Source organism: Notechis scutatus, chromosome 1 (assembly GCF_049901735.1).
Source record: "Notechis scutatus isolate UNSWTSFEM ecotype Mainland chromosome 1, rNotScu1.2, whole genome shotgun sequence".
Classification (NCBI taxonomy): Eukaryota; Metazoa; Chordata; class Lepidosauria; order Squamata; family Elapidae; genus Notechis; species Notechis scutatus.
In genome coordinates, this window is record NC_142009.1 from 328,635,658 (window position 1) to 328,650,118 (window position 14,461).

The following is a 14,461-nucleotide window of genomic DNA, read 5'->3' on the forward strand; positions in this document are numbered from 1 at the left end:
CCAACAACCAGACAACCCATTGGATATTTAAATATGGCTTATGGTTTTTGTCTGGGTGGTTGGAACGGTGTGTCTGTCTCCATTGCTTAGTTACTAGAGGCGTTCAAATACAGCAGGCACACAAAGAAGTGGAAAGAAACAAAACGAAAGACAAACTCTTGAGATCTAGAACTGCAGAAATATTCGCCGCTCAGGTTAGATTTCCTGGGGAATCGATCCACTGGCATAGATCGGGTGGCAAAAAAATTAAAAATCTGCCTAGAGTAAGTAATGTGTAAATTTTGTTTAGGTGACATTGGTGTATCCCTTCATCTTTTAGATCTGAATCTCCTTGCAGCTTGCTTCTACTTCTTTCCACTCAGGGTATTTTATTTTAAAACCTGAAGTTTGTAATGATGACCGCACGGAAATACATCGATCAGTGGCTTTGCCTCTTTCCAGCGGCTTCGTGAGAGGTGACGGGTGAAAATTAGGGCTAGGCTCAAAAGCTGACAGGTGGATGGTTTGATCCCAACCAACAGGACAGGATCATTAAAAGGAAGTAGCAGTCAAAAGTGTTCAGGTCCTAACATTCATCCGATGAGAAATTGGCCATCAACTCTTTCTTGTCAAAATGTGCCCTCCAACTTTGGGCATGAGGGCGTATATATACAGGTAGTCCTTGACTTACAACCATTTGTTTAGTGACCGCTCGAAGTGATAATGACACTGAAAAAAGTGAGTTATGATTGTGTTTCACACTCGTGGCTGTTTCAGCATCCCCACACTCACGGGATCAAAACTGGCAACTGGCTCATATTTATGACGGTTGCAGTGTCCCAGGGGGATCATGTGGTCCCCCTTTGTGACCGTCTGGCAAGCAAAGTGAAGGGGGAAGCCAGATTCACTTAACAACCGTGTGTTACTAACTTAGCAATTGCAATGATTCACTTAACAATGGTGGCAAGAAAGGTCGTAAAATGGGTCAAAACAACTCACTTGGCAAATGTCTCGTTTAGCCATAGAAATTTTGGACTCAATTGTGGTTGTTAGTCGAGAACTACCTGTATTAGAAAGGGACGTGGCGGCTCAGTGGCTAAGACGCTGAGCTTGTCGATCAGGAAGGTCAGCAGTTCAGCAGTTCGAATCCCTAGCACCGTGTAACGGAATGAGCTCCCGTTACTTGTCCCAGCTTCTGCCAACCTAGCAGTTCGAAAGCATGTTAAAAATGCAAGTAGAAAAATAGGGACCCCTTGGGTGGGAAGGGAACAGCGTTCCGTGCGCCTTCGGCGTTTAGTCATGCTGGCCACATGACCACGGAGACGTCTTCGGACAGCGCTGGCTCTTCGGCTCTGTAACGGAGATGAGCACCGCCCCCTAGAACAGTTGCTTGGCAACTGTTTTATATTTATGATGGTTGCAGTGTCCCGGGGGTCCTTTTGTAATTTTCCTGACAAGCAAAGTCAATGGGGAAGTCAGATTCACTCAACAACCGTGTTATTAACTTAACAACTGCAGTGATTCGCTTAACAACTATGGCAAAAAAAAAGTTGTAAAATGAGGTAAAACTCACATAACAAGTCGCACTTAGCAACAGAAGAAATTTGGACTCTGTTGCAGTCGTAACTTGAGGACGCGAACTTGAGGAGTCGAAGCACCCATATGACTGACCTGATATTGCAATCGTAATTGGTTGTTCAGTGAATTAATATGTTTGTATGCTGGAAATCCGCCTATAGACACCGCACATTGCATCACGTGGCACTGAACGCTGCAACCAGTTGTAAAGGTGAACCAGTTGCAAGTGCTCAAAATGGAGTCGTGTGAATGCTGCTGTGGGAACACTGGAACCAGGTCATCAGGATCTTTTCTTGGGGGTGGTGGAGGCATCGCAACTTTAGTTTAGTTTATTGTCATTGCACCTCATACAACGAGATGAAATACCATCTTCAGTATACATTATGACCATGAAAATAAACACAAACACACATCCTTCACATTCTATAGAATTGAATTGAAAACCCCTATATGGCATTAATATTGCACTGACTATACAGTATAATTCAATATAGTTACTGTTCTGGGACAGAAGCTGTTTTTCAGCCTGTTTGTCCTTGTTTTTATTATCCTGTACCATCTGCCAGATAGTAATAGTGCAAAAAAAAAAAAAGGGTGCCCAGGATGAGATGGATCTTTGAGAATGTTTTGAACTTTCTTAAGGCTTTTTCTTTTTTTTCTTTCTATTCTTTTTGAATAGTTTCTAAGCAAATGTTCATTAATTGAGGACTATCCGTACAACTAATCAGTGGAATGAGTTGCCTCCAGAAATTGTGGATGCACCAACACTGGAAGTTTTTAAGAAGAAATTAGACAACCATTTGTCTGAAATGGTATAGTGTTTCCTGCCTGAGCCTGGGGTTGGACTAGAAGATCTCTAAGGTCCCTTCCAACTCTGTTGTTCCAAAGGGGCTTTTTCAAGAGGCAACTTACCGGAGGACTTCCTTGGGTTTTTTCTTTGGAAGACGTTTTGCTCCCTATCCAAGCTGAAGAAGCTTCTTGGATGAGAAGTGAAACGTCTCCAAAGAAAAACCAGAAAGTCCAGTTACAGCTTGAAAAAAAGCACCTTTGGGACAACCGTGGCCTGGACGACTGAGAATCTCCAGACTTACAACTCTGTTGTTCTGTTACACCCACTGCAGGCCAAAAAGTTTCCTCCTTCGAAGAGATGAAGACAGCTGCTGTGGGACTCTCAGGCCAGGATTCCCAGGATCAGCTGAAGCTGCCGTGCATTGTTTGGACCAATCTTGTCTTCCAGGTTCCCCAGCGTAAGATCCCATCCGAAGGTAGTGTGTGTGTGTGTGTGTGCGTGCAGTTTTCACTTTGACTGAGCTGTTGTCCCAATTGTTTTCACCCAGGCTTCGTCAAACGTAATGAAACGCAAACTTGTTTTAAAAGCAAAATCTATTTTAATGCAATGCGGGGAATTACTTTCATTACCAGCCAGAACTAATCTTAAACAGTTCCCCATGCCTTTCAGTGCTGTGGAATGATGCCAAAAACAGAAGTATTCTAATTAATTATAACAGAAACCAACCGAAGTACCAGAAAAAAACTGACCAGAGTACACAGAGCTTCAAGGAGGACTCAGAATCTATCAAACTACTTTGCTTCCTGCAAAGAGTTCGTCATTGAGGTCTGATTTTTATCCCTGATGGGAAGGGCAATCACCTCCCAGCTGTACTCCCGAGTCGCCCCTTTTGTTTCAGCTGCTTTTGCCTTCTAGCAGCTCTGTGCACACACACACTGGGAACAGGCTCCCCTGGGTCCTCTGCCTCGCTGTTGCCAGGCTCTGGAGGCTCTGGAGGTAGCACCCCACTCCCAGATGGTCCTGGCCCCATCCCTGCATTGGAGGCAGGATCCGAGTCCGAGTCCTCCCCAGACTCCCTGACTGGAGTGACATTTCAAACTGAAAATAGTGGCTTATGACTGTTTTTCATACTTAACGACCATTGTAGTATTCCCACGGTGACATGATCAAAATTCAGCCGTTTAGCAACCAGCTCATATTTATGACGGTTGCAGGGTTCCAGGGGGGGTCATGTGATCCCCTTTTGTGACCGTCTGGCAAGCAAAGTGAAGGGGGAAGCCAGATTCACTTAACAACCGTGTGTTACTAACTTAGCAATTGCAATGGTTCACTTAACAATGGTGGCAAGAAAGGTCGTAAAATGGGGCAAAACAACTCACTTAGCAAATGTCTCATTTAGCCACAGAAATTTTGGGCTCAATTGTGGTCATTAGTCAAGAACTACCTGTATTAGAAAGGGATATGGCAGCTCAGTGGCTAAGAAGCTGAGCTTGTCGATCAGGAAGGTGGGCAGTTCAGCCGTTCGAATCCCTAGCACTGTATAATGGAGTGAGCTCCTGTTACTTGTCCCAGCTTCTGCCAACCTAGTAGTTTGAAAACACATTAGAAAATGCAAGTAGAAAAATAGGGACCACCTTGGTGGGAAAGTAACAGCGTTCTGTGCACCTTTGGCGTTTAGTCATGCTGGCCACATGACCATGGAGGCGTTTTCGGACAGCGCTGGCTCTTCGGCTTTGTAACAGAGATGAGTACCGCCCGCTAGAGCCAGAAACAACTAGCATGTATGTGCTTTAACCTTTAACTTTACTTATGTTAGCTATTGATTGATATTTTGACACTTTGGTTCATTCTGAGTAGTATGTACAGATGAAAAAGACACCAGATATGTATCATCTCTGGCCAGATGTGTTGTATATACTCCTTTGTGTATACTCCTTAGCAAAGAACTATTGTGATATAAATGATGGGGTCTGGATCAAAGGTGGGAAAATCCAAGTTCCAAGTTCCAAGCCATGGAAACTCCTGAGGAATTAGTTCCTCCCTCCACCTCTAATACTGGGATGTTGAAAAACCTCTGCCTTATCAACCTTGCCTGGAATAGGGCGGTAGATAATGGTCCATAATTGGCCTTCATCTAGTAGCACAGGGGTCCCCAACCACCGGTCCACGGACCGGTACTGGTCCGTGGAACAAGTCCTACCGGGCGCTGGTTGCTGGGCGCCGCCATCTTTTTGATGAAAAGTGCTTCTGGTGAGCTTTTCCGGTAGAAAGCTCACTGGAAGCACTTTTTCATCAAAAGATGGCGGCGCAGCTTCGTGAGCTTTTCCGGTAGAAAGCCATTTCTACCCGGAAAGCTCATCAAAGCGCGCCGCCATTTTTGATGAAAAGTGCTTCCGTGAGGTCACCGGAAGCACTTTTTCATCAAAACAAGATGGCGGCACCCAGCTGATGTCGGTACCGGGCCGCGCCATAAAAAAAGGTTGGGGATACCAGGCCGCGGCATAAGAAAGGTTGGGGATCACTGTAGTAGCAGATTGATTGAGGCTAATAATACAGGTAGCCCTCAACTTACAACAGTTCATTTAGTGATTGTTCAAAGCTATGGCACTGAAAAAAGTGACTTATGACCGTTTTTTACACTAGTGACCATTGCAGCATCCCCACGGTCATGTGATCAAAATTCAGCCGCTTGGCAATAGACTCAGATTTATGACGGTTGCAGTGTCCTGGGATCATGACACCTTATGATTCTTGAGTCTTGACAAATGTATCTTTTCTTTTATGTACACTGAGAGCATTTGCACCAAGACAAATTCCTTGTGTGTCCAATCACACTTGGCCAATAAGGAATTCTAATTCTAATTCTAATCACATGATCACCTTTTGAGACCTACTGGCAAGCAAACTCAATAGGGAAGCCAGATTCATTTAACAACCGTGTTACTAACTTAACAACTGAAGTGACTCACTTAACTGTGGCACAAAAAGTTGTACTTATGGGGCAAAACAATTCTCTAGTCTAGTGAAGAGAAGCAGGGGGAGACATGATAACAGTGTTCCAATATTTGAGGGGCTGCCACAGAGAGGAGGGGGTCAAGCTATTTTTCCAAAGAACCCGAAGGCCAGACAAGGAATAATGGATGGAAATTGAACACGGAGAGATTCAGCCTAGAAATAAGGAGAAACTTTCTGTCCGTGGGAACCATCAACCAATGGAACAGAAGTTGCCTTCAGAAGTTGTGGGAGCATCATCACTGGAGGCTTTCAGGAAGAGACTGAACTGCCATCTGTCAGGAATGGTGTAGGGTCTCCTGCTTGGGCGGGGGGTTGGACTAGATGACCTACAAGGTCCCTTCCAACTCTGTTAATCTGTAATTTGGGCCTCAATTGTAGTTGTAAGTCGAGGAGTACCTGTATTGTAGTAATTCTTTAGCGATCAGTCATGGATGATGAGAGTTGAAGACCTAAACATTTAGAGGGTTCCTGCTTACAAAAGGATGATGCAGATAAATAAATAATCCTCTTTCCATCTTCTCTCTCTCTCTCTCTCTCTTAATTTCAGTGACAACTAGAAAAAACAGGAGGCAAGAGAGAAATTTAATAGCAGCGTCCAAACAAGGTTTCAGGAGTGAAGATGGAATCAGAGACAAAAAGAACAGGGAAGGAAAATGGCCTCCCCGCTGGACAGGTTGCAGCCAAGAAAATGCACCAGAAGATGGACAAGTGTCTACACTACCAGGATCTCCAGATATGAATCCACCCCTTTTGCCAGCCCCAAAGATCTTGGTCACCTCCGAAAAGCAGCCCCCCCGAAAGATCTTAGTTGACCTTCGACCCCTCCTGGAGAATGTCATCGATCCGGTGGACTCTTGGCCAAAGAAACCATTGGAGAAGAAACAGCTGCTGCAGGAGGGGTGTCCTTCTTCCACCTCTGGTGATTTCGGAGATGAAGGTTGCTTGGAAGGAGGAGGTGAAGATCAGGCTCCCGAAACGCCTGCTGGCTTCCCCAAGGATCGTGGGATTCCCAGAGTTCATATCTTCTTGCCTCCTATTGGAGCCTCCAAGCTCTACAGGAAGAAGATCAAGATCGCCAAAAGAACCACTTGGGCGCCTCCAGGAGAATCAACACAGCTTCGGAAAATCACCTTGCCTACCATCCAGACTATCCAACCACAAATCCAAATGCCACTTCTCTTCTCCAAGAGTAACCTCCAGAACCATGTTCCACTCCAGGGAAAGAGACCAGCAGAACCAGGAGGACCGGGAGCTTCTTGGGAGCCGGTGGGCGCCTTTGTACTTTGGGGGCGGGAGGCAGCAGATCAGTTGTGTTCCCACAAACTGGATGTCTGGGTTGGAGGTGGGGATTCCTTGTCTGTCTTGGCCTAGGGCGTGGCACAAAGGCAACACAGTCTCATAAGTAAGAAGAGTCCCTTTAGTATCTCCAACTTTGCCCCCAATGTCCGGGTTACCTTTGGCTAGAGAAAAAACTCTCCCAAGTGGAGGAAATTCAGTCCAAAAACAAAGTACATACAAACTGTAAATAAAAATCCACACAAACTACTTGACAGGGCAGGATAAGGAATTGTAGACTTGAAAGGCCAGCAAAACACACACAGTTGGGAAGACGCCAGGAACACAGATGACAAATAATTCACAATAACAATAATAAATAATTCACGATTTACTATCAACAGTTTGCTGTGCGCAACTTCCCTTTTTAAACACTGTGTTCCCAGTGGCAGCTAATGAAGGGAATCAGGGCCTTTTCCTCCCCCGTAAGCCATGCAAGTCACGTTGCTCCCTTCTCCTCTCCTCCCTGCATGCCCTAGGATGAAGAGGGAGTGGGCCTGGGTCTTCCTCTGAATTCCCTCTGCCTTGTTCTACCTCTTCCCTGCTCTGCCCAGCCGGACTTTGCCCTTCCCCAGTTTCTTCCACAGCCAACGGAGCCACACTCTCACTCCCTGTCAGCTGTTCGGCTTCCTCCTCCCAATCAGATTCCGACAGGGTCATGACATTGGGGGACATGGGCAAGGCAATGCATTCAGCCAACAGGAATAGTGGGAAATCCATTGCAGGCAGTCCTCGACTTACGACCACAATCGAGCCCCAAATTTCCATTGCTAAGCGAGCCAGTTGCCGAGGGACCTTTCTGCCACTTTATGACCTTTCTTGCTATGGTTGTTAAATGAATCCCTGCAGATGTTAAGCTAGGAACACGGTTGTTAAGTGAATCTGGCTTCCCCATTTACTTTGCTTGTCAGAAGGTCGCAAAAAAAGGATAATGTGACCCCTCCCCGGGGACACTGCATTCGTCATAAACATGGCTCACTTGCCAAGTGTCTGTATTTTGATCAGACGACTGTGGGGATGCTGTAATGCAGGGGTCCCCAACCACCGGTCCGCGGACCGGTGCAGTCCGTGGAACAAGTCCTACCGGGCCGCTGGTTGCTGGCGCCGCCATCTTTTTGATGAAAAGTGCTTCTGGTGAGCTTTTCCGGGTAGAAAGCTCACTGGAAGCACTTTTCATCAAAAAGATGGCGGCGCTAGCTGCTCGATGAGCTTTTCCGGGTAGAAAGCCATTTCTACCCGGAAAAGCTCACCGAAGGGGCGCCGCCATCTTTTGATGAAAAAGTGCTTCCGGTGAGGTCACCGGAAGCACTTTTTCATCAAAAAAAGATGGCGGCACCCAGCTGATGTCGGTACCGGGCCGCGCCATAAAAAAGGTTGGGGATACCGGGCCGCGGCATAAGAAAGGTTGGGGATCACTGCTGTAATGGCTGTTAAGTGTGAAAAATGGTCGTAAGCCACCAGTCACAAAGTGAGCACAACTCATTTCATGACTGCATCACTGAGCGACAAAAGTCCCATTGACAATTGTGGTCATAAGTTGAAGATACGTTGAGGAGGCTCCTGCAAAAATGAGGGGGGCCACCTACTCTCTAAAGCAGGGGTCCCCAAACTTGGCCACTTTAAGACTTGTGGACTTCTTGTGGATAGCTGGCTGGAGAATTCTGGGAGTTGAAGTCCACAAGTCTTCAAGGGCCCAGGTTTGGGGACCCCTGCTCTAAAGCAACTGAAGGCAGGACGAGAAAGGATGGATGGAAACTAACCAAGGAGAGAAGCAGAACTAGAACTAAGGAGAAATTGCCGAGAGCAAGCAACCAAAATGGGACAGCTTGCCTTCAGAAGTTGTAGGCGCTCCCTCATTGGAGGCTTTCAAAAAGCAACTTGGACGGTCATTTGTCTGAAATGAGATGGAGAGTCCTGCTTGAGCAAGGAGTTGGACTAGAAGACCTCCAAGGTCCCTCCCAACTCTATTATTCTCTATACAGGAAGGTAGAACAGCTCTGCTATGTACGACTCCTTGTATTAGTCAGGGAAAAGGGGATTTAAAAATACAGAGAAGTCCACTTGGTTTGCCTAGACAAATCCTGCAGCCAACTTTCTGCTTTCCCTTTCCCCAGCCCACCGATTCCTCCCCGGATTTTCAACTTCCCACCCAACTGCTTTTGCAAAAGCTGCAGGAAAGGACAACTAGTAGCAACCATCTGCTGATTGCAAAAGTCTTGCATTCCTTGCGGGAAGAGCTGCTGGGGAGCAGTGCGTGTCAATCAGATCAAAGGTAAGAATTGGCCCTTTTCTCCTCCTCCTCCTCCTCCCCTCCTCCTCCTCCTCCTCCCCTCCTCCTCCTCCCCCTCCTCCTCCTCTTCCTCCTCCTCCCCTCCTCCCCCTCCTCCTCCCTTCCTCCTCCTCCTCCTCCTCCCCTCCTCCTCCTCCCCTCCTCCTCCTCCTCCTCTTCCTCCTCCTCCTCCTCCTCCTCCTCCTCCTCCTCCATCTTTCTGGCACTTTTCTGCAGGCTGAACGGTCATCACATCCGTTTGTCTGAAGCCGTTATTCCAGCAATCTCCTCCAGCCCCATCTTCCATTGCTTATCCTGGACCTGTTGTTCCATTATCCACTGGCTGGCTGTCCCTGGCACACAATGCCCACAGGGGTATGGTCCCCCAAAGGGGCGCCTATGGAGATTCTCAACCGTCCAGGTCAGGATTGTCCGGAAGGTGCTTTTCCAAAAAGCAAAGGGACTTTCTTGACTTTAAAAAAAACACAACATTTTGCTTCTCATCCAAGAAGCTTCTCCGGTTCTGATGTAGCTCCTCACGGTTCAGTCAGAACTCAAGAAGCTTTTGGGGAGCCAGGGAGAGCCTTTTGGCTCAGGCTGGTTGCGTTCCCACAAACTGGGTGTTTGGCTTGGAGGTGGAGGTCTGTCTTGGGGGACATGGGCAACAGAGGTGGTATCCAGCAGGTTCTGACCAGTCCTGGAGAACCGGTAGCGGAAATTTTGAGTCGTTTGGAGAACTGGCAAATCCCACCTCTGACTGGCCCTGCCCCCATCTCTTCTCTGCCTCCCATTGAGTCCCAGCTGATCGGCTGGGTCTTCTTTGGTTGCCCTGCACAGGAGAACGGAGCTGGAAAGCAAGTTAGTGGGGTGGGGAGGGAATGGGGATTTTACAGTATATCCTTCCCCTGCCACGCCCACCAAGCCATGTCCACAAAACCGGTAGTAAAAGTTTTTGAACCCCACCACTGGTGGGCAATGCAAAGCATTCAGCAAAAAGCCAACAGGAATGGTGGGAAATCCATTGCAGGTAGTCCTCGACTTACGACCACAATTGAACCCCCAATGTCTGTTGCTAAGTGAGCCAGTTGCTGAGGGACCTTTCTGTCATTTGACAACCTTTCTTGCTACAGTTGTTAAGTGAATCCCTGCAGATGTTACGTTAGGAACACAGTTGTTAAGTGAATCTGGCTTCTCCATTGACTTTGCTTGTCAGAAGGTCGCAAAAGAGGATAATGTGACACACACACACACACACACACACACACGGGGACACTGCAACCGTCATAAATAGGAGTCAGTTGCCAAACGTCTGAATTTTGATCATGTGACTGTGGGGATGCTGCAATGGTTGTTAAGGGTGAAAAACGGTCGTAAGCCAGCAGTCGCATGCCCATATTAAGCAGCAAAATGGCTGAATTGGACAGCAAAGTTTCAGGCTGTTTTCACTTCCATTTTTCTATCTTGAGTTTTCGGCAGGAGATAAAACTGAAGCAGCTTCTTGGATGAGAAGCAAAACCTTTTCCAAGGAGAAAAATCAAGGAAGTCCAGTTGCCTTTAGGAATAGCACCTTTGGGATCCTCAAAGACAGTGGCCCCTAACCTTTTTTGTGCCACGGCCTGGTACCGGCATCACAAAATGATCCACGGCCCTGTACCGGCATCAGCACGCATGGCAAGGCGAGCCGAGCGACCAGCCAGCCAGCTGTCCCCCGCTTCTCCCTGCCACCTTCAACTCCTCCTTTGTACCTTTGTCGATGGGCTTCGCTTGGGACGGCTTGGGACGGTCGCTCGGCTCGCCTTGCCTTGGGTGCTGAAAGAATCCTCGCGCCTTAGTTTTGTTCGGCCGCCCCCTTCGATGAAACTAAGGCGCGAGGATTCCTTCAGGACCAAACGCCCTTTCCAACCGGAAAAGCTCACCCGGAAGCACTTTCTCATCGAAACAAGATGGCGACGCCCAGCAAACCGGCGGCCCGGTAGAAAATGTTCCACGGCCTGGTACCGGTCCAGGGCCCAGTGGTTGGGGACCCCTGCTCAAAGACACCCCTAACACACTTGGAAGGGACCTTGTAGGTCATCTAGTCCAACCCCTTGTCCGATCCGATAGGCCGCTGCAAAAACTGGGAGGTTTTGTGAAATGCGACCCCTTTGTTCTGCTCCAATTTGCAAGGTGTGTTCCCTTTGGGATGGAATCGGCAAAGGCAAGAACATTATGGGTAGTCCTTGACTTACGACTGGTTACTTAGCAACTGTTTGAATCACAACAGACCTCCCCATGGCTACCATTCACAACCAAGATTCAAAGTTTCGACACCTGTCCCCCCACACATGATCATGTTTTTGGATTCTTGGCAACTGGCCCTCATTTACGGCTCTTTGCAGCATCTTCTGGTCACGGGACGGCTCTTTACGACGGGTTTTCTGTTTTTGGACAGATTGACGTTTATTTCTGGTTTCCACTGTGGACAGGAGCACTTAGCACTTAGACGTATATACAGCTTCCCAGTGCTTTGCAGCCCTTTCTAAGTGGTTTACAGAGTCAGCCTGTTTGCCCCTAACAATCTGGGTCCTCATTTGACCGACCTCGGAAGGACGGAAGGCGGAGTTGGCCTTGAGCCTGGTGGGATTTGAACTGGCAAATTGCAGGCAGACGGCAGTCAACAAAAGTAGCCTGCAATACTGCACTCTGACCACTGCGCCACCGTGGCTCATTGGATCACAATGGATTCATTTAACATCCACCTCATTCACTTCACAACCATGGGGATTCATTTAATGATGGCTGCAAAACAAAACCAACAAACCCGGTAGAACGATCAGGTGAGTGGGAGGGGGACCTGCTTAACAACTGACATGAGTTATGACCATAAATCAGGGCTCCATTTCAGTTGTAAACCGAGGACTGTGCGTACAGTGAAAAGAATAGGGCTGATTTTATGAATTTCCTCCTACAAATTAATTCTCTCTTCCTCGCCCATGTTTTTTAGGGAAAAACGGAAGGACTTCCTGGAGCTTCCTCGGATTCAGTCCTGGAAATATGGCAAAGCAGACGTGGGAGAGAAGGCATTTGAGGTCACTGATATGGAGACTGCCAAGAACAGGTTAATTCGATTGATCAGGAATAGCAACAGCTTTCCTCAAGGTACAGGTGTGTTACAGGTGGCCCCAGGACCTTGAGCTGCTACCTTAGAAGAATCCTGTTGGATAAAGACAAAAAAAAAAAAAAAAACCACTCCTTTCGGGGCCTGGATTCCCATAGAAACACATTCAAAGGCTGAGAAGCCATCACCTCTACCAGTTCCTACTATCATCATCATTTAACAACCCCATAATCCCTTGCGGGGGTGGAGTCTGGGCGACTGAATGGAGCTAGCAGGGTTTAATGGCCAGATGCCCTTCCTGTCACCAATGCGGAGTTTTGTTCAGCAGATACATTCTTGTCTGCCCAAAGAGAGAAATATTTTAACATACCATTTCCTGCTATAACAAAATATTACAATAATTTGGCTTTGGATGCACTAATCTCGAAGAATCAAACCTAAATTTCATAGAATGCTGTGGAGCGGAGGTGGTGGTATTCCCAATGATAGGTAGTCCTCGACTTACAACCACGACTGAGTGCCAAATTTATGTTGCTAAGCGAGGCTAAGTGAATTTTGCCCCATTTTTACACTCTTTCTTGCCACGGTTGTTAACTGAACCACTGCGGTTGTTCGGTTAGTAGAGCCTGGGTGGTGCAGTGGTTAGAGTGCAGTACTGCAGGCTACTTCTGCTGCCTGCTGGCTGCCATTTGGCAGTTCAAATCCCACCAGGCTCAAGGTTGACTCAGCCTTCCATCCTTCCGAGATGGGTCAAATGAGGACCCAGATTGTTGGGGGCAATTATGCTGACTCTGTAAACCACTTAGAGAGGACTGTGAAGCGGTATATAAGTCTTAAGCACTATTGCTAATAACGTGATCTGGCTTCCCCATTGATTTGGCCTGTCAGGAGGTCGCAAAGCGGGGAATCACATGACCCCAGGGACACTGCAACATTCATAAATACACGCCAGTTGGCAGTGTCCGAATTTTGATCACATGACCATGGGGATGCCCGCAAAGGTCATAAATATGAAAACCGGTCATGGGTCCCTTTTTCCAGTGCTGTCGTATCATCGGACGGACACGAAACGAAGGATTGCAAGTCGAAAACTGCCTGTCCATAAAACCATCTGGTCTTTTGATGGTCCTGGCTGGGATGAACTCAACAGTGGAGACAGGGGGAAAAGTCCCAACGCAACCATTAAAGGAAGCCATGTGACATCACAGAGGCAGGGCTGGGATTTCTCTACCCTCCTTTCCTAAGTTTTGGAAAACTTTGGAGACTGTTAAGAACCATATCGGGCCTATCCTGCCGCATGCAATACGATGTAGGGGTGGCTCCTGCTTCCAAACTGCAGCAGTCTTAGAAAAAGTCACTTAAATCACCAGGAAGACCGTTTCTCCTTTAATAAGGCTTTGCATTCAAGATTTTCCGACGTGTTCTCACGCGGATGAAGCTTTCTTCCTAAGGCCTGAGGAAATAGAGAAAGGTTAGCTAACTATTCAAGTGCACTTATATTGGAACTTTGGGGGTTGAAATTACTGGACTTCCCTGAGAAGCTATGAAGGTACAGAGCACTGATGATGTTACCTAGATTGGCAATGAAACGTCTGCAAGGAAACAACACCAAGGACTCCCCAGTTTAACCCTGAATTACATATATTCTGTTTTATCAAAGTCATCCATGCCTCGCCTTCAAAATTCCTTCTAGAAGTTTGCAAGTCACACTCTCTCAGCCCATCCCACCCCACCCCACCGGGTAGTTGTTGGATGAGCTACGGTGGCGCAGTGGTTAGAGTGTGGTACTGCAGGCTACTTCTGCTGCCTGCCGGCTGCCTGCAATTTGGCAGTTCAAACCTCACCAGGCTCAAGGCTAACTCAGCCTTCCATCCTCAGTGAGGACCCAGACTGTTGGGGGCAAGAGGCTGACTCTGTAAACCGCTTAGAGAGGGCTGTAAAGCGATATATAAGTCTGCTATTGCTTGAAGGGAAAATAGAAAGGAGTATTAGGTATGTTCAGCGCCTTGAGTTATTTATTAAAAATAAAGGCGGGATGTAAATAAATAAATAAATGGTATCTACTGATCTACCTTAGAAGGTGCCAGGCGTATGTTGCAACCCACAAATTACACAGCTCCTCAGAGGATGCGTATAGCGTTCAAATTTGGTTGAAATGCAACCTAATTGAGAACTGTAAAAGTGGAGGAGGGGGGGACAAGCTGGTTTGGCGATTTCCCCATTAAACAGTCATAATACATTTTTTTTAAAATATTAAGGGTAAACTCGTCTCTGTTTGCCAATTTTTCACAGAACTTATTTTGATGTATTTGTTGGGGTAAAGTTGAAGGTTTGCCAATTTCTCGTGTGGTTGTTTTTTTTTCTAACTGTTTATGGCAACGGGCAAAATGGAAGACGG

The 14,461-nt window shown here is 47.2% G+C and overlaps 1 protein-coding gene across 1 annotated transcript; it reads left to right on the top strand.

Moving 5' to 3' along the window:
• The first annotated feature begins 145 nt into the window (after positions 1-145).
• LOC113422319 (uncharacterized) lies at positions 146-14,435 on the top strand. Its single transcript, XM_087951481.1, has 5 exons — positions 146-263; positions 2,679-2,822; positions 5,910-6,628; positions 8,812-8,969; positions 11,950-14,435. The coding sequence occupies exons 2-5, from the start codon at positions 2,705-2,707 to the stop codon at positions 12,137-12,139; spliced, it is 1,185 nt and encodes a 394-aa protein (XP_087807607.1). The 5' UTR covers positions 146-263; positions 2,679-2,704; the 3' UTR covers positions 12,140-14,435.
• Positions 14,436-14,461: the final 26 nt, after the last annotated feature.

Bases quoted from the DNA above. Each gene is read 5' to 3' on its own strand.
- LOC113422319 (XM_087951481.1), top strand. From the start codon at position 2,705: ATGAAGACAGCTGCTGTGGGACTCTCAGGCCAGGATTCCCAGGATCAG. The intron at 2,823-5,909 runs GTAGTGTGTGTG...TCTTAATTTCAG, and splicing joins GCGTAAGATCCCATCCGAAG to TGACAACTAGAAAAAACAGG. The intron at 6,629-8,811 runs GTGGGCGCCTTT...CCCTTTCCCCAG, and splicing joins CGGGAGCTTCTTGGGAGCCG to CCCACCGATTCCTCCCCGGA.